Source organism: Ovis aries, chromosome 6, assembly GCF_016772045.2.
Source record: "Ovis aries strain OAR_USU_Benz2616 breed Rambouillet chromosome 6, ARS-UI_Ramb_v3.0, whole genome shotgun sequence".
NCBI classification, from domain to species: Eukaryota; Metazoa; Chordata; class Mammalia; order Artiodactyla; family Bovidae; genus Ovis; species Ovis aries.
In genome coordinates, this window is record NC_056059.1 from 16,181,312 (window position 1) to 16,206,488 (window position 25,177).

At 35.4% G+C, this 25,177-nt stretch overlaps 1 protein-coding gene across 4 annotated transcripts in view; it reads right to left on the bottom strand.

The window, feature by feature from the left end:
- Window positions 1-25,177, bottom strand: part of SEC24B (SEC24 homolog B, COPII coat complex component) — a 79,125-nt gene continuing 53,948 nt past the window's right edge. For all 4 annotated transcript variants that reach the window (XM_042251141.2, XM_015096378.4, XM_015096380.4 and 1 more), the window contains 18 exons: window positions 21,894-22,078; window positions 18,540-18,642; window positions 16,763-16,889; window positions 15,758-15,867; window positions 14,813-14,925; window positions 11,978-12,096; window positions 11,568-11,623; window positions 11,110-11,316; window positions 9,054-9,177; window positions 8,462-8,620; window positions 7,828-8,001; window positions 7,115-7,225; window positions 6,300-6,475; window positions 5,550-5,687; window positions 4,488-4,592; window positions 3,635-3,727; window positions 1,138-1,241; window positions 1-897 (listed from right to left, as the gene is read on the bottom strand). In XM_042251141.2, coding sequence (XP_042107075.1) covers window positions 783-897; window positions 1,138-1,241; window positions 3,635-3,727; window positions 4,488-4,592; window positions 5,550-5,687; window positions 6,300-6,475; window positions 7,115-7,225; window positions 7,828-8,001; window positions 8,462-8,620; window positions 9,054-9,177; window positions 11,110-11,316; window positions 11,568-11,623; window positions 11,978-12,096; window positions 14,813-14,925; window positions 15,758-15,867; window positions 16,763-16,889; window positions 18,540-18,642; window positions 21,894-22,078 — 2,319 coding nt within the window. In that variant the 3' untranslated portion in view covers window positions 1-782. The remainder of the gene's footprint in view (window positions 898-1,137; window positions 1,242-3,634; window positions 3,728-4,487; window positions 4,593-5,549; window positions 5,688-6,299; window positions 6,476-7,114; window positions 7,226-7,827; window positions 8,002-8,461; window positions 8,621-9,053; window positions 9,178-11,109; window positions 11,317-11,567; window positions 11,624-11,977; window positions 12,097-14,812; window positions 14,926-15,757; window positions 15,868-16,762; window positions 16,890-18,539; window positions 18,643-21,893; window positions 22,079-25,177) is intronic.

A 25,177-nucleotide genomic window follows, 5' to 3' on the forward strand; every position in this document is an offset into this window, starting at 1 on the left:
TTGTCAAGCAAAATATTTTTAATTAGTAGGCTGATCATAAATAAATCCACATAAAAGATTTAACAGAATTACAAAGAGTTTTGTGTTTCTTTTGTGGACTCAATTCATAATATGCATTAGTCAACCTCATTCTCTAACTGCGACAAAGAGTTGTCACCCAACAACGCAACACAGTTTAAGCAATTCATATTCTGCAGGTACATTTTTACATTTTCTTTACAAATGTAACATTTATGTACATCATATATATATTTTTTTCTATAGTTCATGTACTGAAACTCTATTGTTTTTACAGGGAAAATATTGAATTCATTTAATGAATATGAATCATTCCTTGTTAAAAAGTAATTCATATAAACAAATAACACGGTACCACTGCCTTTTGGCATCTCCTGTCAGAGTTCAAGTCCAGAAGTGTTGTATTAATTATAAGAAAAGAGAATTTATCTAATTTTTCATTGACATATCATCCCACATAGCTACAGAAGTTTGCCAGCTTGCAATGAACAGAGAACTGTACTGCTGCACTCTGGAAATGTGTGGAAACCAATTCAAAATATACTTGGTGAAACAGCATCATCAGCATCAAACTTAGGGTGAAGAAAAATCTGTCAAGTTCCTTCTTCCTCTTTATCTTTTGCCAAAGACTCAGACAAGGTGCTATGCTACGCACTGCCTCTTGTAACAAGTGCCTTCATTTCAAATTTCCTATGTGCTTCTCTGACAGATTATGCTTTACCTAGGTTATAGATCTCTTTCTTCTTATTCAATTTTATTTCACTTCACTTACAAATCTGCTGCTGAACATGAAGCAAAAATTCATAGTAAGATAAGGCGGCTTCTGTCCGGTCTTCAATCAAATGTTGAAAAAATTCTGTTTTGGCAGGACTCTCATCTCTGAAAAAGAAAAAGGAATATTTATCTAAAAATGCATATTATTAAAAAGAATACTTATACATTAGAAAAAATATGTGGGGACTTTTACGAAAAAGGATAGGGGATGTTAATCAAGTAACAGCCTTCTACCACTAGAATGTGTTCTGATATTATTATTTAAAATTTGATTTGAAGATAAACAATTTCACATAGATTGGACAGGATAAGACAATTTCATAATTAAATTACAGAAGTACTTACTTTACCACGTGAAGAACTGGGCTTAATGGTCTGCTGTCTCTAAGCCAAGTTATAAAGGATCTGGCTCTCTCTGATGAAAGTGTGTCTAGCTCTGGAAGATGTGTCTGGCAAAAAATGCAATTAGGAAGTCATTTTCTTTCTTATAGACTTAGGCAGTATTAGAACTCAATCATAATCACCACTACCATCTAACGCCAGCACTCGATTCCAGCACCCACAGTAGCAACCAAAGACGAGATTTATTACATTGTTGATAAATCTGGTTTTCTGACTAATAAGACATATTTAATGATAAGTATGCCACTGACATTTTACCTGAATATTATAGTTTTTCCAGACAAGTCAATAAAACATACACAATTAGTATGATACTCAAATCGTGTTATACTTTTTGTTTCTTCTAAAGGAAATATTCAGATCAGAGGGGCTATCATTAAGCTTCAATTTCACTTATAAACAATTATACATTATTCTAATAACAACATTCTTACATAATTTTATGTTTCCTTTATCCTTAATATTTAAGGGCAAGAAATTTAAAAGAATAGTGTGAATGTTTAAATATATTTAAAAACCATATGCAAGACTTTTTTTAAAGACCCAAAGAATCTATTCTTTTATATATGTGTGTGTGTGTACATGTATATCTGAGGGCATCCCTGGTGGCTCAGACAGTAAAGAATCCACCTGCAATGAAGAAAAAGGATATTCTTCTATGTGTGCAATGAGTTTTTTCCAAAGTACATAGTATACAAAAATTTAAACAGAAAAGTTTGGGTTAATTATATTTAAATTTGCATCAATATTTAAAAAGTACAAGGAAAACATTTTTATGCACACTCTTTCATATATTTTCTAAATATCTATAACATAGCCACTATTATATACAGAAACACATTTTGAAAATACAAATGGATATTATGCACAATTGTTTTCTTTTTCAGATTGTATTCTTTTAAATAGAGCCATAGGTTTTGCTGGGGCTTCCCTGGTGGCTCAGTAATAGAGAATTCATCAGCAATGTAAGGGCCACAGGAGATGCAGGTTCAGTCCCCAGGTCGGGAAGATACCCCTGGAGGAGGGCATGGCAACGCACTCCTGTATTCCCGCCAGGATAATCCCATGGACAGAGGAGCTTGGGCTACAGTCCAAAGGTCGCAAAGAGTTGGACATGACTGAAGAGACCTGGCATACAAGCATGATATCCTCTTAAGTATATATGTACATATGAATACTTCCATGAGTGTATCTACAGGATACATTTTAGGCGTAAATAATTAACTGCGTCATACGCTGTGTGATTTTAATTTTAACAGATATTGTCAAATGGTCCTCCTGAAGACTAGTAAATGTATACAGTCCAATCAATAGGCCTGCTGACCTATTCCCTCTGCATTACTGCCTATTATCAAATTAAACAAATTTTTCACCAGGGGGCAAAATCTGATAAATGAAAGAAATACTACGCTGTTATTAATAGTTTGTTTTGTTTTCTTAATTATAAATGAAGCTGAACATTGATCCATATAGCCACTACTATAATTTCCACCTATGAATTACCTGTTCAAATCATTTTCTCATTTTTCTTCTTTGTTGAGTCTTAGAAATAAACTCTGGATTAATGTGGCAAATTTTAAAAAATAAATCAAATAGCGAACATGGTTAAGAATTACTTTGACTTATATTAATTTTAGGAGAAAGGGCATATTTACAATACCCAAGAATAAGGTAGGCCTTTTCCATTAAGTAGCATAGAGAACTGCTTTCAGAATCATATTTCTTTAGTATCAACATACATACAGTACAGGCTTACTGAAAAAACTATGTTTACTATCAGCAAAATAATTTAAATTAGAGTAGTTAAAGTTGTTGGAAAATAGCTTGGAGTTGCTCAAAAAGTTTACCATATGACCCAGCAATTCTACTGCTAGCTACATATCCAAGAGAACTTGAAAACATGTTCACACAACATTTGTACACAGACTGTTCATGGAAGCACTCCTCACAACAGCACCAGAGTAGAGATAACCTAAACGTCCAGGAAGAGAGGACTGGATAAACAAAATGCGATATATTCGTACAATGGACTATTATCTACTCATAAAAAGGGGGGAAGTACTGACACACATTACAACATGGATGTTGAAATCATGGTGAGAAGAAGCCAAACTCAAAAGGCCTTGCATTGTGTGATTCCATACATCTGAACTGTCCAGAACAGGCAAATCCACACAGATAGAAAGTAGGCTAGTGGCTGCCCAGGGAAAACAGAAAGGAAGAGTAGGGAGATACAGGTTGCTTTTCCAGGTGATGTAAACGCTCTGAAATTATATACTGGAAATGCTTGTAAACACTGTGAATATACTAAAAGCAAATGCATTGTACATTTTAAAATGATTAAAACGGTGACTCTTATGTGCATTATATCTCCAAAAAAAAAAAAAAAGAATTAAACAAGTAAGTACACAAAAAGTTAAAGCTATATAAAGCCACTGACCATTTTCTGCGGTATTGATGCAAAATCAGGATACCCAAGCACATCCTCTATAAAGTTATTGTCACAGCTCTTTCCAATCCAAATGTAAAAAATCTAAAAACAAAACAAATCACAGTAACACTCCCTAATCGGAAACCCATTACAGCTGATTTTCTCAAAATCATCAAGCATAAACGAGGCAAAGTACACTAGCTCAAATCAAGTAGGAACAAACAAAGTAAAAAAGGAAACCTGTAACCTGCACATTTGGAATCTGCATTCAGAAATCCAGAGTGGCTCCTATCTTTTCTGCTTAAATTTCAAGCTTCTCATAAAATATATCTTAGCATTTTCCTTACTTTTCCTCCAATGCTTCAACCAAGATACATGACTTACTATATTTCCTACCCACTACTTCCATTATCTCAATCTCCGTCTCTGTACTTTAACTAGTGTCCCCTGCCCTCTACCACTGCCCCACCCCGTACTGTGGCTATTGGAATTCTTTTCCTGTTCACAAGGTATCGTTCATGAAGCCACCCTGCCTATTCTGACACCCTTCACCACCACCCTGTCCAATGACACCTCCTGAAATCTTAATTATTAACAGCATTTGAGACAACAAATCAAGTTGAACTAGAAATATTCTTGAGTTCCCTTAAAATTTTATGATTCTAGATGAAAAATTCCTTGAAGTAAGGAATTTATCTCTTTATTTCTCTTAAATAAATTGATCTCCTGTGCCAGTTCCAATTTATAGCCCCTGAGTTCCCCGTTCACCTTTCATTGTCTGATCTGTGGTAACAGAGCTGGGTCCCATGTTTCTCCTTTTGCCAGCTGCAAGTGTTAAGCTTTGACACTAACGGGTACTTACAGAGCCACAGTCCATAAGGAAAGCACCTTCTCGTGTCAGCTTCTCTGCAGACAATTTTTGAAGAGGTGGCTGAGGTACAACCCTATCATTAACGTGTATTGCACCCTGAAAAGAAGAAAGATAGAATGTGAATGACCTTCCATTACTATTATCCCAGGCTGGAAGCTAATGGCCACTAGCTCTGATACTGAAAAATGATACTTGATAATTTTGTAATATCTAAAAACTACAGCTGACCTTTGAACAACGTGAGTTTGAACTATACGGGTCCACCTATATGCAGTTTTTCTCAATATATACTACAGAAGTACATGATCTGCAGTTGGTTGAATCCATGGACACCGAATACAGGATACAGAGGACGGACTATGAAGTTATACGTGGCCTTTCAATCGCACAGGGGTTGGTGCTCATAACCCCCACACTGCTCAAGGGTGAACTATATTGATAATATATACCACCTTGGCTGGACAATCAAGACTCTCAAATGTATTTAAATTAAAAGATGCTCAAAGGTATTCAAATTTAAAAGATAAAAACTTGACTAGGTAAAAAGATCTGCCCATTTCCTTCCTTTCTGGGGTCAGAATATATTAAAAGTACAACTACGATATCTGCTACAAAGGATTTTCTGATTCCAAAGAGTAGGAAAAAAAGACATTATATATCTGCATATTAAAAATACTATTAGATACCAGATCAGTTTTACAATAATATAGTCAAAGTTGCACTCTGATCACATCAGAAACTGTCACTATCTTCAAAATACAAATGGAAATGCCCTTCTATAATGTAGCTGTGTAGGAAATGTAACCAAATCCACAAAGTGAATCACTTCCCATATGAAACTATTTTTGAAAATGCCATAACCATGATACTATCTAATAGTCCTGTTGTCCAATCAAATCCATAGTTAACGTCTGTATTTAATGTATTATTGTCACCGGGGGAAAACAGATGGAAGAAATTGTTAACAATACATTACTATCTTAGATGCAGAATCAAGACACTCAAATAAATTTAAAGTAAAAAATTTCAAACACAATGAAAACAATATCATACCTCATCTGTCAATCTGTCTATCCTGTACAGGTTGGGATGAATCATTTTCATTAGATGAACAAGCGGCTGGCACTTTATCTGACACATGGCATACACACGATCATCCAGGCGTGTGCTTGTGCCGGTTCTAAATGCTTTCTACATGGAGAAACAATACACATTTTTCAGTAAAACATAAATATAGTGGACAAATATTAAAACAGATATATACCATCAGCCATGGGAAAAGCACAGCCTTCACACCAAATGGGCCTGGATTCAGTTTTCAGCTCTGAGAATTTAATTGGTAGATATGTGAGCAAGTTACTTAGCTTCTCAAAGGTATATTGACATCGTAAGAAAAAAGGGGAAAATAATACCTCTAGGCAGCTATAAGGATCAAATACGATGATGTGTATATAACACGTATTACGGTGCCTGAGACTTGGGAAGACGCTCAATGAACAGTAGGCCCTTTCCTTGGAGTCTCTTTCCAGGAGCAGACACTGAGAGTGTGCTATACGCACACCATTATTCAAGCTGCTCCCACATGCTCGAGTGAGAGCATACAGTTTCATGACAGTCATCACGTATTTGTATACCTTCATTTTCCATTCATCTCTTCCTGTTTATAACTCTTCCAATGCTAAGCTGCAAATGTCTAATCAAGTATTTAATCCCCTACCCCCCACCAGAAAAACTAGGTTTGGAAACCTATATATTGAAAATTTCAAAAGACTTTATTAAATCTAACAGTGTATAGAGAGCTACCTGTTTGAGAAGGGCCAAAACATAGAGAGGAAATAACTTGAGGGAGCTGGGTGCTATCAACCCCGAGTGCTGTAAATTTGAGACAGTTGAGCCATACGCAGATAATGAATCCACCACAGCGTTCACTAAGGCATCCCTTGCATCCGATAGACTTGAGGAAATTGATCGATCCACAGCTATAAAGCAACCAAAATGAAAAAGTTTTTAACCATTAGACGCCAGTGAATACTGTAAGAGATAAAATGTACATGCAGTACTTAAGAAACAAACAGAAAGTTCATTTTTAGGTTAGAAAAATACATTTCGGTTGTTCCCTTGAGTGTGGCTGCCCCTTTGTAGTAAAAATCCTCCTCCTGCCACCAACCCTGATCATCAGTGAGCTATTCTTCTTTCTTATAATTTTCACTTTTCCAGAATGTTGAATGAATGAATCATTTGTATCCAGCACTTTGAGTTTAGCTTCTTTCACTTAGCATAACGCCTTTGAGAGTCATCCACGTCTGTTCACATATCAACAGTTCATTTCTTTTTATTGCCGAGTTGCATTCCATCATATGGATGTACCACAGTTCATGAAGTTACCATTTGAAAAACACTTGAGATGCTACCAGCTATTAATGATTATGAATCTCACATATGATTTTTAAGCTAAAGAATTCGTGAGAATGAGAACAGCCCAATTCACACTGTCGTAAATGAAAATGTAAAATATATATACTTTTTAAATGAGGAATTTCCAGGGTAAAACAATGCCCAGGCTTCAGTTTTTAGTATAGAAAAATATATTTCACCTGTCGCTTCACTTTTTTACTTACCCATGTTTGCCAGGAGGCAGACGGCAGCTTGTACATCCACTCCTGCGTATACATCTGCTAGTGAGCTGCCCACTGGCAAGCAGAGAGTGTGCACTCTAATCCTCCGCTCACCTAGTCAAAGGACGAATCCATGTCATTGCAAAATACGTTAGGCCAAGAAACAAAGAAAGCAAATAGATCAAAATATCATTCAAGTTATTGTTTGATGGTATTAAATTACCAACAGGATTTTGAAATGGCAAAAACAAAGTTTCACAATAAACATGTTTTATAGAAAATTAAACATTCTGTAAACCTGAACACAGACTATGAACATACACTATATTTTGAACACTAGTTCTGGTTTTTATCTTAGCATTACTCATTCTAAATTATATGTCACATGGTATAATGTCAGAAAACAGACCATGTAGACCTTAAGTGCCATGGAGAATTTCTCATGTTATGGATAAAAAATAACGCTCAGGATAACCCAGACAGATTTTGTTTGAGTTATTATGCTAATATGATTTTGAGAGAACAAGTCTTCCACAAGTCAAAACAGGTACTCTTTGAAGATTCAAAAATGAGTATTAAGAAAAAGAACGGAACGTATACTTGATGAGCACAAATTCCATTGCTTCCCATTGGTGCTCACTCTCCCCAGTCTGCCAGTAGGTGAAAAGAGGGGAGAGTTACTGGGGCAGGTTACATTCCACTTCTGTTGACATTACCTTTGCTAGATGTATATAATAGGGCTGTCTGAAAGCACACTAAAGAAGTATCTGTCAAACTTTCTTCAATAGAGAGTTGTACTGCAAATCCAGCGTCGGGATTGATGTTGGCGAGGGATAACAAATCAGTGGAACGGACAAAGAAATTTCCATGAAAAGTGTGCATGGAAAGACCTAGGGAAAAGAAAACTTGTTATAAAAGATGAGGTAGCACTAGTCTCTTTACCTCAGGTTAAAGCTACTTTTTAAACAAAAAATATCTCTGATTTTGAATCAAAAGGATAACTGGGGAGCAATACTTTTCACATAAAACAGAGACTGTGTGAATGATGAGGAAGGCAAAGATCATTATTAATTTGACAATTTTCACTTAAGATTTTCCCTATTCCTCAAATTCATCTGAAATCACTTCCTCCTAATAAGGCAAAGCATTTCCTCTGCCTACTTATTCAAATTACTTAAAAAATTGAACAATGATTATTTAATAATAATATTTAAAACAGTACAGCTAGTTGGATCAAGTAGAAAATCTTTTTTATGATAATGAAAGGTGGTCACAGGTTGTCAATATATGAATGCTTATTAATTTTGAAAAAAGTATATAATATAAAGCATAATTTTTATAATTTCATACCTTTAGTACACCTTATTCTCATAACAGCTTCAAATCCAATTTTTCTTGTGAGATACCGTTTTAGATCTTTTTGTAACTTTTCTGCTTGCGAGGGATTGTGAGTATAGTGGAAAGATGGATAATAATAGATGCACCCTGCAGAATACTTGGACATGCAAGCTTTAGAGAGAAAAAGGAAAAGTATTAGCTACTGAAATGATAACATTTTACTTGTCCAACAGCAATGCAGATTCTGTATTATGAAGAAATCTAAGTTATAATAAAAAAAACCCCTACAGTAGTCAAAAATGGGGATAATATATAAATCTGAGAAAGAAATATTTATAAAACATAATATATATTAAGTTTACTGTTGAGCAGAATGGTAAAAGAATTGTATTTAAATAAAAACAACAACCCAGATTAGCATTTTATATTTGTATAGGGTTAGGGTTTTTTTTTTTTTAAAGTTTAGTAGTAATTTTCATAGACATTATCTAATTCACATGTCTTTCTCCCCCAACAATTGAGAACTCTTAGTAAAGAATTTACATTTAATTATATGCTAAAAATGTTTATATAAAAACAGGTAAATACAATGGTATCTTCTTACCTAGAGAAGCGAGATCAGAATACTGTGAACTTAAAAGGAACAGATCCACTGCAGTCTGCTGCCCTGAGCAATCTAAAGCGAGTTTCTTATAAAAATCAGTTGCAGGGCCAAGATGTTGTACAACCTAAGTCAACAGGTCATAAAGTAAGAGCTAGAAAACCTTGAATTATGCGTATATTTCTGTCTGTTACAATCAGGAAGAGAATATCGTCTGTCCCCCTATCAAACTAAGGATTTTTGCTTTTTTATGTCTAGGTAGTTGGCATAGATTTCCTATGAGAATAATCACTAACATTTATAAAAGCACATATAGGGCAGCATAGATGTTTTAATATAATTAAATTATTTAATCCTCATAATAATATATATTTCTCAGTTACCAACATTTTACAGATGAGGAAACTGAGGCAAACAAATGACTAATTACATAGTTACTGAGTGGTAGATGCTGGAATATCCAAGCAGTCTGGCTCCAGAATGAGTGCTGTTACCAATTATTATATGCATATTGTTACACAGTAACACAAGAGACTAACAGATTAAGCAAAGTCTTTCTTGTTGGTATGAAGACACTTGAGCTGAGGAGATGGCACTAGAGAAGAGTTAAGAATGCAAAAGCCAGGCTCCAAGTTCTTAATTATTTCTCTACATTGCACAAGAAAATGTTTCAATTATGGTGCATGATTCTTATATTAAGTTTAAACCAGAACAGACACTTAAATTCTTGAGTCTCAGGCAGATAGACAATACTTCTAAAAGTTACATGAGAACAAAAACCCCAAAACTGTATCAAAGAAATCAGTAAACACTTTGCTTTTGTTCAGCATTCCATAATGGATTACAATGTATCAACGCACTGGATAAAGCTAGCTGTACTTGTTGATCAGTTAAAAAATATACTTGTCCCCAGTTTATTTTGAAATTAGCTTCTTTCTCAAAAGCAATGTAAAAATACAATTTCACAAAAAGTAAAATATAGTGCTATTCAAAAGTAAAACACAGTGCTATTCTTCTTTAGCAAATTGGTAAAGAATAAAAAAGTAGCAATCCTCAATGGTGCCCAGAAGATCAGAGTCCTTAAAGAGTACAGGTTGATTAAAAATCCCAATAAGTAAAATAATAATTTTAAATACAGTTTATACTCATCGATCCAATAATTTCACTTCTAGGAATTTACCTTAGGGAAAAACTGAATATGTGGCTAAAGATTTATAACACTATTCAAACTGTTTAATCCATATTCATAACTAGTTGCAATGGCATCTTCATATATATAAGTCGAGGTCAGGCAAAACTTATTTATAGAACAAAAATGAGTATTTTAAATTGGGGTTAAAATACCCTTACCAAATCTTCACTGTAAAACCCTAGGGACATTCAGCCTCATTTCACTCTTAAACAGCAAGTAGGCAATTAACAAAATCATGTTTTTCACATTTACTAAAAAAACCTTTTTTGTAGAATTTTTAGGGACCTCCAAAAATGCTCACTATGAGTAAATGCTCACATCAGTGAAAAAAGTCAATGAAAAAATATAGTATACATGTATGATGCCCAACTGCAATTACTTGTATTTAACTACTATTATCCTGACAGTGAGATAACCGATCATCTATATGCTTCCTTGTTCCAAGTTTTATACAATGATTTGTATTACCTTCATTAAAAGTTTATTAATATGTGCATATTAAATTATATCTCAGATTTAGTAAGTTTTATCAATTGTGAAATAGAAAAGAACACTAGAGTCAGAAAATCCAAGTCACATCTTTACCATTAAATATTTATTTAACTTTTGGCAAGACTGTTTAATCTCTGTTTCCTCATCTGTAAAAAAAGGTTATAGTAGATAATTTCTAAATTTCTATGACTCATAAACAAAGTATTAAAAAGCACACACTGCAACACAACAACAAAATGGTAATTTGAATTAAACTCTCTTACCAGTTTTTTTTACTATCAAAGAATTAGAAAAATAGACTAACAAATAATTAAACAAGTCGACAGAGGTAGAAGCCATGATCTTGAATACGAGAGAGCAACTAATATAAAATACCTTTGTGCTTGATCTCTGATTAGGGTCTTCTCTGGACTGCAGAAGTCCTGCCCCCAAGGAAGGTAACTGTGTCTGAAATACAGACACACGGCCACCTGTTGGAGACATTAATTTAAAGGCAGCTTGGAGAGCAGGACCCAGGGCACTGTGTGTTTCTCTTGTATTGGTGAACATATTTGGTAATGCATTCAATAAGTCTTTTATAAGCTGGGAAAACAAAGATTAAAAGTTGAATTACTGAGAAGGAAGGGCAATATTCTTCTTTAAAATATTCCAGAGTACAGTATATGCCACTACATTTTGGAGGACTGTAAAGTGAGTAGTCAAGAGATATGCTACCTACATTGTTTACTGCAACGTTAATATATACCAAGTAAACACATGTTCAACATTACAATCAGTTGAAGTAACAGAAATACTTTAATACTTAAAAAAAAAAAAAAAAAATTCAATCTCACCTCTTTACTTTCATATAGATTCACAAGTAAGCTATCCGGAGTAGGTAGAAAAACATCTATAGGGAAAACATATATTTTAACCAAAATATAAATAAATTCAAAAGAATTTCGAATTAAAAAAATCTTAGTTTTCTAAGTCCATACATATAAAGGGTATGCACAATATTGCTTTATTTAATATATATCCTCTGTACATATCATACGTGTGTGTGTGAGCATGTGTAAGTACACATACATAGGTGTAAAAAACTTTGACTCAAGTACTTTCCAGGAAAGCAATTATTTTAAAACAAATATCTAATGAGCTAAATTATCTGTACAGCATTATGACAAGATGTATTGTAAAATAAAGTACGCTTAATTCCAAAATTTTGTTTTATTAATAGAGTTTTGTTTTATTCACTGCTTACCATCTATATCAGATACAATCAACATTTGAGGCTGTGATAATCCTTCTTGCAAATTGTAGAAATGAATAGTGCTATCAAAGGTCATGAATCCTATTCTTGTTCGTGAATCTCCAGGGAGCCTAAAGATAAAAATGATAATTTTAAATTCGAACTGCTAAGTGACGTATTCTATTTTTTAAAAATACTAAGAATAATTGTTTATGTTTTTATGCAGAGGACAGAATAGTTACCCCTATCTAAACCAATGCATATCAGAAAAGAGTAAGTATAAAACATTCCATTTTCAGATGAAACCAGACATGTTTAGAGTTCATGCCTCTGATAACAGAACTTTCAAATAATTAATCAAAACCTAAAATGATATACTTAAAAAACAAAGATTTCTTGCAAACTTTCCTCTGAAACAAACTCCTTTAAGTAAAAGTTGCTCATATTTTCAGTTTCAATATTACAAAAATCATGTATGTTGTTTAAGTATTTTAAGAACAGTGACAAAATGAGTACTGTTCAAGAAAAGATTATAACATATAAAATTCTAAATAAAAACCACATTCAGAAACATCAAGACATTTTATCTATGATCACTCTTTTAAAATTTTTCTGAGTATTCAAGTATTCAAATTTTCTGTCAGTATTCAAGTCAATAATACAGCAAAGAATAAACAACCATTTAAAGTCTGTTCCAAAAAAAGCCTGTCAAGCTATCCTTTTTAATAAGATAGATGCCCTGTCTTACAAAAGTATCAGTATATTTCTAAATTCCATCATGTTAACTGCTATAATTTTAAATGTAATTCACTACAATTTTTTACGTAATTTATTGTTTTAGCACTGTCTTTAAAGATGTTTTTTTAATATTACAGGATGCCAAAACAGTGTGAGTCAAAGCAAGAAGCACTGTTATTATTAGGAAGAATCAATCAGGCTACTCAGAGGCTGATTCATGACACTGTAAAGCAGAAACTAACGCAACACTGTAAAGCAATTACATTCCAATTTTTAAAAAAGGAATTTCAGAAAACAGAAAACAGCAAGTCATGCAGGTGTTTAGCTTAGTAACACTGGTCGAGGTTTATCTTGTTTCTAATTTCTTCACTTCTTTGAGATGTCTAAGGTCACTGATTATTAGAGTCATTTGTTATCAATCACAATGGAGACTACGTACCTCTAGGCCAAAATACAAAGCTGAGCTAGAACCGCTCCAGCATCAAATTTCCTTTCTCAAAGTTATATACACAGCCCTTTCCAAAAACATGATAATATCTTATTGCTAGCCTATCACCTTTACTTTTTTACTTTTCTGATACTTTTAATTTCCACTTTAATCAAACATATACATTTAAAAAACTAATTTTCATTCCCAATATTATCTTTTTGGCTTTCCATAGACCATTTAATTTGCAAATAATCACTCATCTCTGTTGAAAGTGAAAAGTGAATGTGTTTGTCTCAGTCGTGTCTGACTGTTTGCAACCCCATGGACTGTAGTTCACTGGCTCCTCTGTCCATAGAATTCTCCAGGCAAGAATCCTGGAGTAAGCTGCCACTTCCTTCTCCAGGGGATCTTCCCAACCTGGGGATTGAGCCCTGGTCTCTTGCATTGCACTGGCTCCTATTTCTAGTGCTATATCATCAAATACCTTCCCAGCAAGCTAACTCTTCAGTCTTAACAGCTATTTCTTTGCAGAGTGTCCTCCTTTGCTACTCACTGCTAAAGTCATGTCTGAATTAAGCACTTGTGACTTAAAAAGGGCAAATGCGTCAATAAAGGACAAAAATATGAAATCAATAAGTTACTAACAGAAACTTAAAGCAAATCATTTAATATCTCTGGATGTTTTTAATCTTGAATGTTTCAATGTTATCAGTTTATTCACAGGCCAAGATCAGTGAAATGCAATTATAGCGACCAGAGCTAGCACTCAACAGAATAAGGACTCTTAAACTCAAATGGAAAATGGGAGAGAAGAACCTTTTGGAATCACCGAGTACTTCTGACAAATTATTCATGTATTTTGAATACTGAAATGTATTTCAATATATATTGAATACATATATATACACAATTTATATAATATATATAATATATATACATATATATATATTCATCCCTACACCTCTCCACAAGTCCAGAACCACTGCAGTAGGAAGCTACTCTTACTAACAACCTGAAGTCATATTTCTTATGGGTGTTGGAGTAGAAAAAGAAATGTACAAACAACTTTGTTTCCCAGAGATCTGGAACATCCGCTTTTTAAGTTAGTTAAGGGTGTCCTTTGAGACTCATACTGGTAGATAGACAGGCAGGAATTAGAGCCAAGTTTTATCACCTATCCTATACTTTGTTTCTAGTTTCACCATAAAGCTTCTTACTAATGTGCCAGTTCAGTTTCTGGGTTCTTGAAATATTCAGCACAGTATCAATTCCTTCTTTATCTGGCTCATTTTCTCATTAGCACATCTGAAACTATCTTATGAAAAACGTCTTGCTGAAGCATAAATTACAGCTCGATTCCTCTCATCCAGATCCTTGATACCCTGGCTAGGTTGAGTTTTCTGGATCTAAGTGCTCAGACTTGCTAAGTCAGGGGGATAGTTAGATAAAATCTAAATTCCTAAGTATTAAAACTATTATGGTTTTAAGATTCAGATATAAAGTTATAAATCCAAATAATATACGTAGTAGATCTTTATTCTAAAGCAGATAGGATGTACTCTTTTAGTGATAAATGAAATCAAACTTAATAAAAGCCAACCCCATAAATTGTTATAAATACACTTCACATTTTATACATTTATACACACACACACACAATGAGTAAAAAAAATTCTTACTTGTCTAGATTTTCTAACAGTGACTGGCACAAAATTGTCAAATATCCAGCTTCTACTGCATTATGAGACACATCTAAAACAAACAAGTAAACTGCAGGCTGAGGCGGACGGAGCTAAAAGGAATAGAAATAATGTAACATATTTAGTAGGTATAAGTCATTCTTTTTATATCGCAACTAGTACTGGATATTTACTGACTGTAATATATATATCTCTATCTATCCACACAAATAGAATCAATGTTTTATAAGATCTTAGGTAATAAAAATGACATTCCTTTGATTTTTTTTTCTTTTAAATTTGGTCATGGATTAAGCATGATTAGGCAGTAATTACACAGTAATGGTTAAGCACATGGGCTAAACGTCTTCCTGATAGAGTGATGGCTGAGATATCTTTCCAAGGAAAATTAAACATATTTATTATTAAATATTAACCTTTAAACCCCTTCCCTACTCCTAAAAATATTTTACTTTAAACATTTATATTTTTAAACCTGACAATCATTAGTACCATTGGGCCACTTGATGCCAGTTGAATCCCAAGGGTTAAGTGCTAAGTGTACAGCAAGTTCTTAAAAGCAATTTTTGACAAAAATACGAGTTTTTCTGTTGAAGGGTTTTAAATACTAAATGGTAAAAAGAATATTTATATTCATTACAAGTAAGTAATGAAATCAAAATGGCAACAAATTATAGATGATTAGGAAACATATTTATTAGGAAACATTTCTTAGTGATGTAACTGCATTCTTTTAGGAGATCAAGTAATCTTTACAAAGTTACAAAGAGTTATCTATCTGTTAGGTACAAGCTTTCAGCACTACTTCAAAAAAATCATACTATGGACAATTAAAAAATTTAGACAAGAATTCACTTAAGAGTAAACTACCAAATGACTGATACAACTGTACTCCAGGACTAATATTTAATACTGAATAGTTACCATATAATCTGAAGAAGCAATGAACTCCACTGTTGAATTCTGAACTTCTGGCCGTTTATGAGGCTCTCCATAGGATCGGGTAAGGGGATTATACATAAATTCTTCAGGAACTAGATAAGATTAGGAATCCAGTACAAAGTTAGTAGCACAATTTCTAAACATACATATATATGCCTAGAAATAAACACCTCTATCATTAATATTTATGAAGTTTATAATAGCTTTGTGAAGATCTAATGGTAAAAACTAATCCCCTAAAACTTCCTTAAAAAATAAATCAGGAGGACAAGAAAACTTATGAAATCAGATGAGAAAACCAGGACACAAGTAGCCTTGCTTCTTAGGCTTGCGTCCTATTTATGATGTCACGTGACATGGGAAGGAAATCAGAAAGCAATCATCCTAAGAGGGTCTAGGACACATCCCTGAAGGGGACAGCAGGTGCACGTGCACGCCTGTGTCCACACACACCGGCAGAGGTCGACACTGAGCTGAATGAACCAAACCTACAGAAGGAAGGCAATGTAAACTTGTCAGGGTCACGCATGATTAGTGTGCATGCTCTCATCTGTCGGACCTGCACTGCTTCACCTCACTTCTTATACTCTATGAATTCTTTTTACCTTCTCTCCTCCCTGTCGCCGTCCGCACTATCAATTATCCCCATGGCCAGCCAAAAATGAAGTGTCCCTAGCCTGCATTCTCTTCATTAAAAGTGTCATGAAAGTTTATAAACAGTGAGGAGACACCAGATAATAGCAACAATGTCAAAATGTCTAAAATAATATAAGGCGTTATTTTGAGAACCTGAGGGACTTCCCTGGTAGTCCAGTGGCTAAGACTCTGCCCCCGATGCAGGCGGCCCAGGTTTGATCCCTAGTCCGAGATCTAGAGCTCACCTGCTGTTAACTAAAGACTCCACATGCCACAACTATATATCCTCAACTAAGACCTGGAACAGACAAATAAATGAAATAAGTATTTAAAAAAGAATATTAAACTCACCATCATTAACTCTATAGCACAAATTGCATTTCCATCTACGCTGATCAATGAAGGATACAAAAGGGTTGATGTATGTTCGACAAGATCGGCACCTCACAATGGTATTGGAGGTTATCACTGGTAATTGCTAGGAAAAAGAATAAAGACGTTGTAGCAGAAAAAACACCCCAGAGGAAAAATGGACCACATACTGCTCTGCTCCCTATGCAGAACAGAAAACACATTTGTGTTTTGAAACTGAAGTATTTTAATAAATTCCAGTGGTGCACTGAGCAACAGAAGCAGCTATCAAGTTTCTCCCTCTTCTGACACAAACTGTAAAATAACACTAAAATAAAGCCAAATCAAATGTAATGAGAGTTACTGGCAGACAAGAAAAGTCTGGTTGGCCAAGATAATATAATAACCTCAGCTTATCAGCTAAACTGATAAGAAGCAAGAGTGAGAAACTCGTGCTTTATACAACGTTTGTCTCTGCCGCCTGCCTGCACCTGGTACCAGACTCCAGGGCCCTGCTTGTTAGGCAACCACACAGCCCGGACGGGGACCACAGCCACCAGAAACCAAGGACACATGCCTGAAAGACAGTGCATCTCTCAAGGCTTAGTGTGGGACAGGAACTTTGTACATAAGTAACTACATGTTATTTGTGAAAAAATTAGGAAACATATAAATGAGAAAATTAAAAATTACCCAGAATTCTACATTCCCAAGGAAGTCACTGCTGCCAATTTAGCGTATACACTTCCAGAAGGTATCATATATGGAATACATATTTAGACAAAAATTTTCACCTATGTATCTGGGAAATTACCTATCTTGGTTTAGTGATAAAGGCTGCAATTTCATTACAGCTGGTCAAATAGTACTTACTGAATGAATATAATGAAGGTGCTTATCACATATTATCATTATTTTATTTTCTATTCACTTGAGGAAAGAAAACTCCACAAGGAAGCTTAATGACCTTTGTATCCTCAGCACTCAGCACGACAGGTAATCAAAAAATATTTTTTGGTTGAATGAGAGCAAAAGAAACTCATTAGCAATGAGAGGGTAAAAAAAATAACACAGTTATAAAGAAGTATGAAAGCGAAATACAACTTATAAATAAAATATATCTGATTAAATGTTTTTTCTGAAGTTTGGAAATTTTAGTTTATATATACTTGCATGAAATACCAGAATATGGATAAAAATCCAGCATGCTGGGTATTAAATCAAATAGACTATGGAAACTTTAAAAAATAATGTTTTAATTCAATAGGCTTGAAGAGTTTAGACTTAATTATTATTACAAAGGTTACTTGATTAATACAGTTGGGAATAGTCGTATGGTTTTCCTCCCTAATTGTGCATCGTTGGTGGTGTTTCCTTTGTTTAAAAAAGAACCCCTAAAGTTTATCTGTCACCTATGGCCATTCCACAGTACCGCTAAAACTACTACTCTTTCCAAATCCAGCTCAGATCTCTTTGCTTGTAGAAAACATCTGCTGCTGTGCCCAGAGGAAACCCCTCCAGGACTGTGTTCGTCACCTCGCTACTTCACAGACTCTGACTAGTCCCAGGTATTAGTGATCCTGCACGGCAGCATCTGCCTCTACGTTTCTGCTCCTGTCAGCAGCTGACAGAAAGCGGTTGTTGTATCGAAACTGACAGAATTAATTCTACCTTCAATAAAACAAAATAAAAATTCTAAGAAAATATACAATCTAAACATGCTGTACATAAGTACAGAGGTCAATACCCACAAATACCTTTAAATATGTTACTTTACCGTTAGGTCTCTGAAGGGATGTAACAACAATCCTAAAGGAAGCTTAGCTTTATTCAGTAACGCCTGTGTCTGTGGAATATTTGTTAAAGTACACCGGAATGAACTGTAAAGACAGAAACCACATGGATTATGTTAGCGATCAGGAAAAATACCGATACTGATGTGGATATGTGCAGACAGCCAGACAGTTAAGAGGATACATGAAAATCACTGGACACACTACATAGCTGTAACTATGAGGGTCCTGATGACTTAACAGGTATGTATGTAATTTAGACCTCAAAAGATCCAAATTAACGACTCAACATTTTCATGGTGAAAAAGAACAACACATTTAGGAAAAACACAGTAACTCTAGTATGACCATCAGGGCATGAATAGGAGGGGGGAGAAAACGTGAGTGAAAAGGTACCTCTGCATCCTAAGGATGCGGTTCCTGCTCTCCCGTGCATCCTTCACCTGTTGAAAGCCTCCTTTTTCTCTGAGACTCATCAGCGTTCTAGCTTCCTGTGAAACCACCCTCACCCCTGATCACAAGTCAGAAGGAAAGACTTCCTCCTCTGTGCTCCGAGACCTGCTTACGCTTCCACGGCATCGGGTAGTCTGGCCTGCTTTAGCCGTGCACTCCTCTATCCGCGACCTTCTGCTCACTGGGTCACCCCAACCATTCCTCTCACAGACCAAGAGCTTACAGCTTGAGATCAGCAGACACAGAATCAATAAAGGGGCAAAAGCAGAGGTACTGGAAACGGTGACAGGAATTTTAAGGAAAGTGGCTGACAGTATGTAGAGATAACCCAGATACGGACTGACTCCACACTGGTGTGTTCCCTGAACACACCAAGCTGGTTTCTGCTTCAGGACCACTGCATTTGCTATTCATGAAGCTTGGCACCCTCTTTCCTGAGTCACATTTTGCTCTCTCATTTCATTCAACTCTCTATTCAAATGTTAACTCCTTGGGAAAACACAGAAAGCAGGCACTAACAGATAATCAACCTCAATCCGTTCTATTCCCTACTTCCTAGTTATTCTGAGGTTACACTGCATACCCATTGGTTTGATTATTCACAGTGCATCTTCCCTAATAGGATACAGGCTGTACAAGACTGAGAACTTTCTTTGGTTTACCGCTTCATTCCCAGCACCTAGAAACAGTGTCTGGCACCTAATTTAGAAAGCATTCAGTTCCAGCAGTCACGTATGGATGTGAGAGTTGGACTATTAGCTGAGTGCCAAAGAATTGATGCTTTTGAACAGTGGTGTTAGAAAAGACTCTTGTAGAGTCCCTTGGACTGCAAGGAGATCCAACCAGTCCATCCTAAAGGAGATCAGTCCTGAATATTCATTGGAAGGACTGAAGCTTCAATACTTTGGCCATCTGATGCAAAGAACTGACTCACTGGAAAAGTCCCTGGGAAAGACTGAAGGCGGGAGGAGAAGGCAACGACAGAGGGTGAGACGATTGGATGGCATCACTGACGTGATGGACATGAGTTTGAGCAAGCTCCAGGAGTTGGTGATGGACAGGGAAGCCTGTCATGCTGCAGTCCGTGGGGTCGCAAAGAGTTGGACACAACTGAGCAACTGAACTGAACTGACTTAAATACTGAATGACTCATCTTAATATGCAGACACAATTACTATTCCTGTTTTACAGTTGACAACACAGATTTCAAACGTTGAGTAATTGGGACAGCTTCATGGATACTTATCAGCAGAACCACGATAAGTCCCTAGGTCTGTCAAACTTTAAATCTATGCTCTAAAGCCTACTACTCTGCTTTGCTATTTAGGTAAGAGGTATTTTATGTATTTTACACATACATTGAGTATGTATTGAGTAGAAACACTGAACTGAGTAGAAACACAGAATTGAGTAGAAATAGAACTATTCCCTATCTATGTGATCTCTTACACATAAACATATACAGTATTTACCTACTTGGGGTGGGGAGGCGGTGCCTAACCATTCATAGTACAAGGCCATAATTCACACACTTATTAACCTGATAGCAACTTACACGTAGTTTGGGCAGCTACTTTCAAACTGGAATCAATGGTTATACAGTTTTATAGAAATGGTCTTGGCACTGCCTTAAGCACTGATTGGGGACTGGTGTAGGGTGTGGTGGAAGAGGTGGAACCCTCAAAGCACCCCCATTTTCTGTTTCCTCTATTAGAAATCTATATAAGACTTTGGTTAAAAAGAGAGGAACTTGTAAGCTTTTCTTTTTTTAAAGCTAGAAAACTATTGCCTTAAAAATACATATATATATGTTGCCTCTGATGTTGCCGCTGCTAAGTCGTTTCAGTCGTGTCCAACTCTGTGCAAACCCATAGATGGCCTCCTACCAGGCTCCCCTGTCCCTCGGATTCTCCAGGCAAGAACACTGGAGTGGGCTGCCATTTTCTTCTCCAATGCATGAAAGTGAAAAGTGAAAGTGAAGTCGCTTGGTCATGTCCGACTCTTAGCGAGCCCATGGACTGCAGCCCACTAGGCTCCTCCGCCCATGGGATGTTCCAGGCAAGAGTGCTGGAGTGGCATGCCATTGTCTTCTCTGGTGTTGCCTCTAAAGAACACTAATTCTAATGCAAGGAAGACAGTGTTGTCTGTGAATCAGAGCTTATGAGGAGAGATTCCAGAAGCAGGACGATGTCTGGGTACACAGAAACATTCTATACTTAGGAGACAGAAAAACAGAAAGCAGGCACCAACAGAGAACTTTTGGTTTGGGGGCCACTGCGAGGTGAGTCACAGAGCTCAGCAGACACCAGTGGCTTGCGGCCATCAGATGGAGGCTGCCAACTAAACTTCTCCGTGAGGTGAGGAAATACTCAATAAAGAAAATCCAAATTAATATTCAGGCTAAATAAGTGGAAAAATACACACTGGGGCAAGGGTCTTCTCATTTAACACTAAGTGGGAAAAGAAAATTTAGAAATAAAACTACTAATCTAATCTGTATCCTTTTCAAGCAGAGATTGAATTGCATTAAATTAAGATTTCACCTAATTTAAAAGGCATCAGAAGTTACTACCAGTGAAAAGTGAGGAGAAAGAAATTTAAGAAAAATATAGTTAGATTTGGGTTTCTAAAACCCTTCACTAGAATAGAAAAAACTTTCCCTAGCTTTAGATAATAGGGAATGAGACTCGATAGTAACAAAGAGGACAGGAACCGATGACTTAAACTAAATTCTACATCTAGAATTTCTACACAAACTAAATTACAAGAGTTCACATTACCAAAACTTCCAGTCAAGGAATTACTACCATAGTATTTTTATTATGTTTGAAAGTCACACAATGTTTATGACAAGGTTTTACTTACTAAAGATTATAAATACTTACTCTGGGCTACAGTTTAATTTTTTGAGGTCTAAATTCAAGTTGGGTACAGGGGCCCAAACAGGAGTCATGGGTAAAATATTCCTCTCCTGAGTGAGGTTGACAGGTCTCAAGCTTTCTGGCTGTGAAGAACTCTGAAGACTCAATCCTCCCAGACTGGAGGACAGCTGGTTCATACCAGGATATTGCTGAAAGGGCAATTTGAAACAACACAAAGAACAATGTATCAAACACGAACATAATTTATTATACTATGTATAGGAAATTAACATACAGGAAAGCAAGAAGATAAAATTTGAATCTAGCTTTGTAACAGTAGAAAAACCTAATTGGGCAGCTCACTTTAAAGCACTCTTTAAAAAACTCAAAGTGAAAATATTGAAAAAACTTAAACCTTATGTGAATGGTTAGACTTAACAACAAAATTTCAACAATGCTTTTCAACATCAACAATTTGGTTTCTCTGAATATCTTTCATACTGGAAAGGCAGGATAAATGCTTATTTTTAAACTTTTTCAATTTTCAGAATGTGTTGCTGCCATAGGAATGATAATGATGTTCCCTGAGTTCTGCTTGCTTAGTTTTTGTTCCCTTTTATATTTTTAGTATTATTATGAAGTCATGGCTCTTATTAACTCAAAGTGACTTAATGAATAGAAGTTACTATTCGCTTTGAAGCCCACACTACCCAATCTTTTGCCAGTGACAGCCTCTTACAGCTGATTCCAGTGTCCTTTTGATATGAATCCACTGTCTCTTGTTATTTTCCTTGTTTTCTGGCATTACATTCTATATCACTCCTCCTTCAGAACTGAAATTAGCCATTTATCCAAAAAAGATTCCTGGTTCCTTTTAAATTGGGATGGTATCTAGAGACTATAATCTAGATAACATTGTTATTGTGCTGTTATTACTTCCAGACTTCTACAACAGAGATAGAAATCATAGAAGAAAAAAAAAAAAATAATGAGTTCACATTGACACTTCCAATTCAAAATTAGGTAATAGCACTTTAACTTTTTTGCTTTTATGCCTATATTGCTCTTCTCTTTTGCTGAAAATCTCGAATTCTAGTGGTAACAGCCTTCTCCACATGTGCTCAGTCAAGTCCAGCTCTTTGCATCCCCATGGACTGCACCTGCCAGGCTCCTCTGTCCTGGAATATTCCAGGCAAGAATACTGGAGTGAGCTGCCATTTCCTCCTCCACGGGAAATTACCAACCCAGGGATCGAGCTCTGCATCAGCAGGTGGATTCTTTATCACTGAGCCACATAGGAAGCTCCGGTAACAGCCTTACTTATTTGTTTCATCCTACAATATCCTAAGATAGTTCCAAGATAACAACACTAATATTATTATAAGTGTAAGGTTATTTAAAGATTTCTTTGTAGTTCTTTTGTTCTTAGATTATTTTCCATTCAGAACATACAAAATACTGAGTTTCAAGATTTGTTAAAACAATACTTTTTTCTGTATCAGAATGTATTCAACTTGATAAACTGGTTCACTTCTTTTTGTTTGATTTTAACTTTCTTTCATTCATTTTATGTTTTTTGAGTAAAATTTACATAGTTTTAATGTCAAAACTTTACAATAATTCAGAAATATCTTGTTTCACTCTTGATCCCTCTCCTTAAGCTAACTATTAGCTTTTGGTCTTACCTTCCATTGTCTCTGCTTAATAATACAATATAAACTAATATATACACTGCTCTAAATGTGACCTTTTCACCTAAAAAAAATGCTAGCAATAACTTTACATCTGTATATAGAGATTCTCCACATTCTTTTGTCTAGTTATCAAACACTCCATTATGTGAACATACTGAGGGATTCCAGCTAATCAGTACAGAAGATAACGTCAGGAAAATCACTATTTTACAACCCATATGAGAATAAATGATACAGGTAATGGTCATCTGAAATAGATGACAAACAGATACCAAGAGATGAGTGAAAGCTTAACGAGGAACTTCACAATGAAGATAAGGCTGTCACCAAATGAACCCACTATCTATCTTAGCACCACTAAGGTGAGACAATCAGGTATTATTATGTTGTACACAGAATCACAATATATATTCTGGCTTATGAAATAAATAAATGAAGTAATATACTGAATTTAATCAAGCCATTGGGTCTAATTTCTAGTCCACAGAAAATGAAACAGGAACAAGTCAAATGATACCACAAGAAGCAATTAGTCAAATTCAGAATATGGGACAGTCTATATATCAAGAGACTTAGTTTTTTTCAAAAGATCAAAGGCACAAAAAATAGGGGCAGAGTTTTGTATTAGAGTTAATAAGAGAATTAAGAGACATACGCTAATACAATTAGTGAGTCTTGATTTGAACAAACCAACTACAGAATAGCAGCCTGGAAACTACCCAGGCAACTCTGAAAACTGACTGAATTTTAAACGACATTTAGAAACTACTGTTAATTTTGTGGCTGTAATAGTGGTATTACAGTTTGCAAGAAATTATCTTTTTCATCTCTCTGCTTTGCCTGCCCAGGGTTAGCTTTAAGACCCTCAACAAGAAAAGGGTGTGCATGTGTGTGTAGCTTTAAGACCCTCAGCAAGAAAAGGGTGTGTGTGTGTAGCTTTAAGACCCTCAGCAAGAAAAGGGTGTGTGTGTGTGTGCGCAGCTTTAAGACCCTCAGCAAGAAAAGGGTATGTGCGTGTGTGTGTATGTGTGTGCACGCGTGCACATGCGCTAAGCAAAAGGGAAAAAACCCTGCATAATAAAAAGAATTCTCTGAGTTTTCAGCAGAGATGTAAAGGAGGGGAGAAAAATGATTATATGAATTAGTAACAGTGTTTAACAGAAAACCCCAAACAGACCCAAGTTTAGGATAAGAATTTAGAATTTAAATTTAAGAATTTAGGATATAAAATAAGGGTTCAGTTCAGTTCAGTTCAGTCGCTCAGTCGTGTTCAACTCTTTGCGACCCCATGAATTGCAGCATGCCAGGCCTCCCTGTCCATCACCAACTCTCGGCGTTCAAATAAGGGTAGAATATTCAATCAATAAGAAAGAGCAGATTATTTAATATCAGTGCAATTAGAACTATTTTGGAGAGGGAATGAGATTTATATTTATATACCAAAATAAAACCTTAAAAGATGCAAAAGGAAAGTCACCAAAGAACTAAAAAAAATATAGAGGGAATTTTTCCTATCTTAAGGTTGAAAGACTTTTAAAGGATACAAAGGTAAAAACAAAAGAAATTATAATACGACTATATAAACATTTCTCTAAAGTATTAAAAAAAAGCATT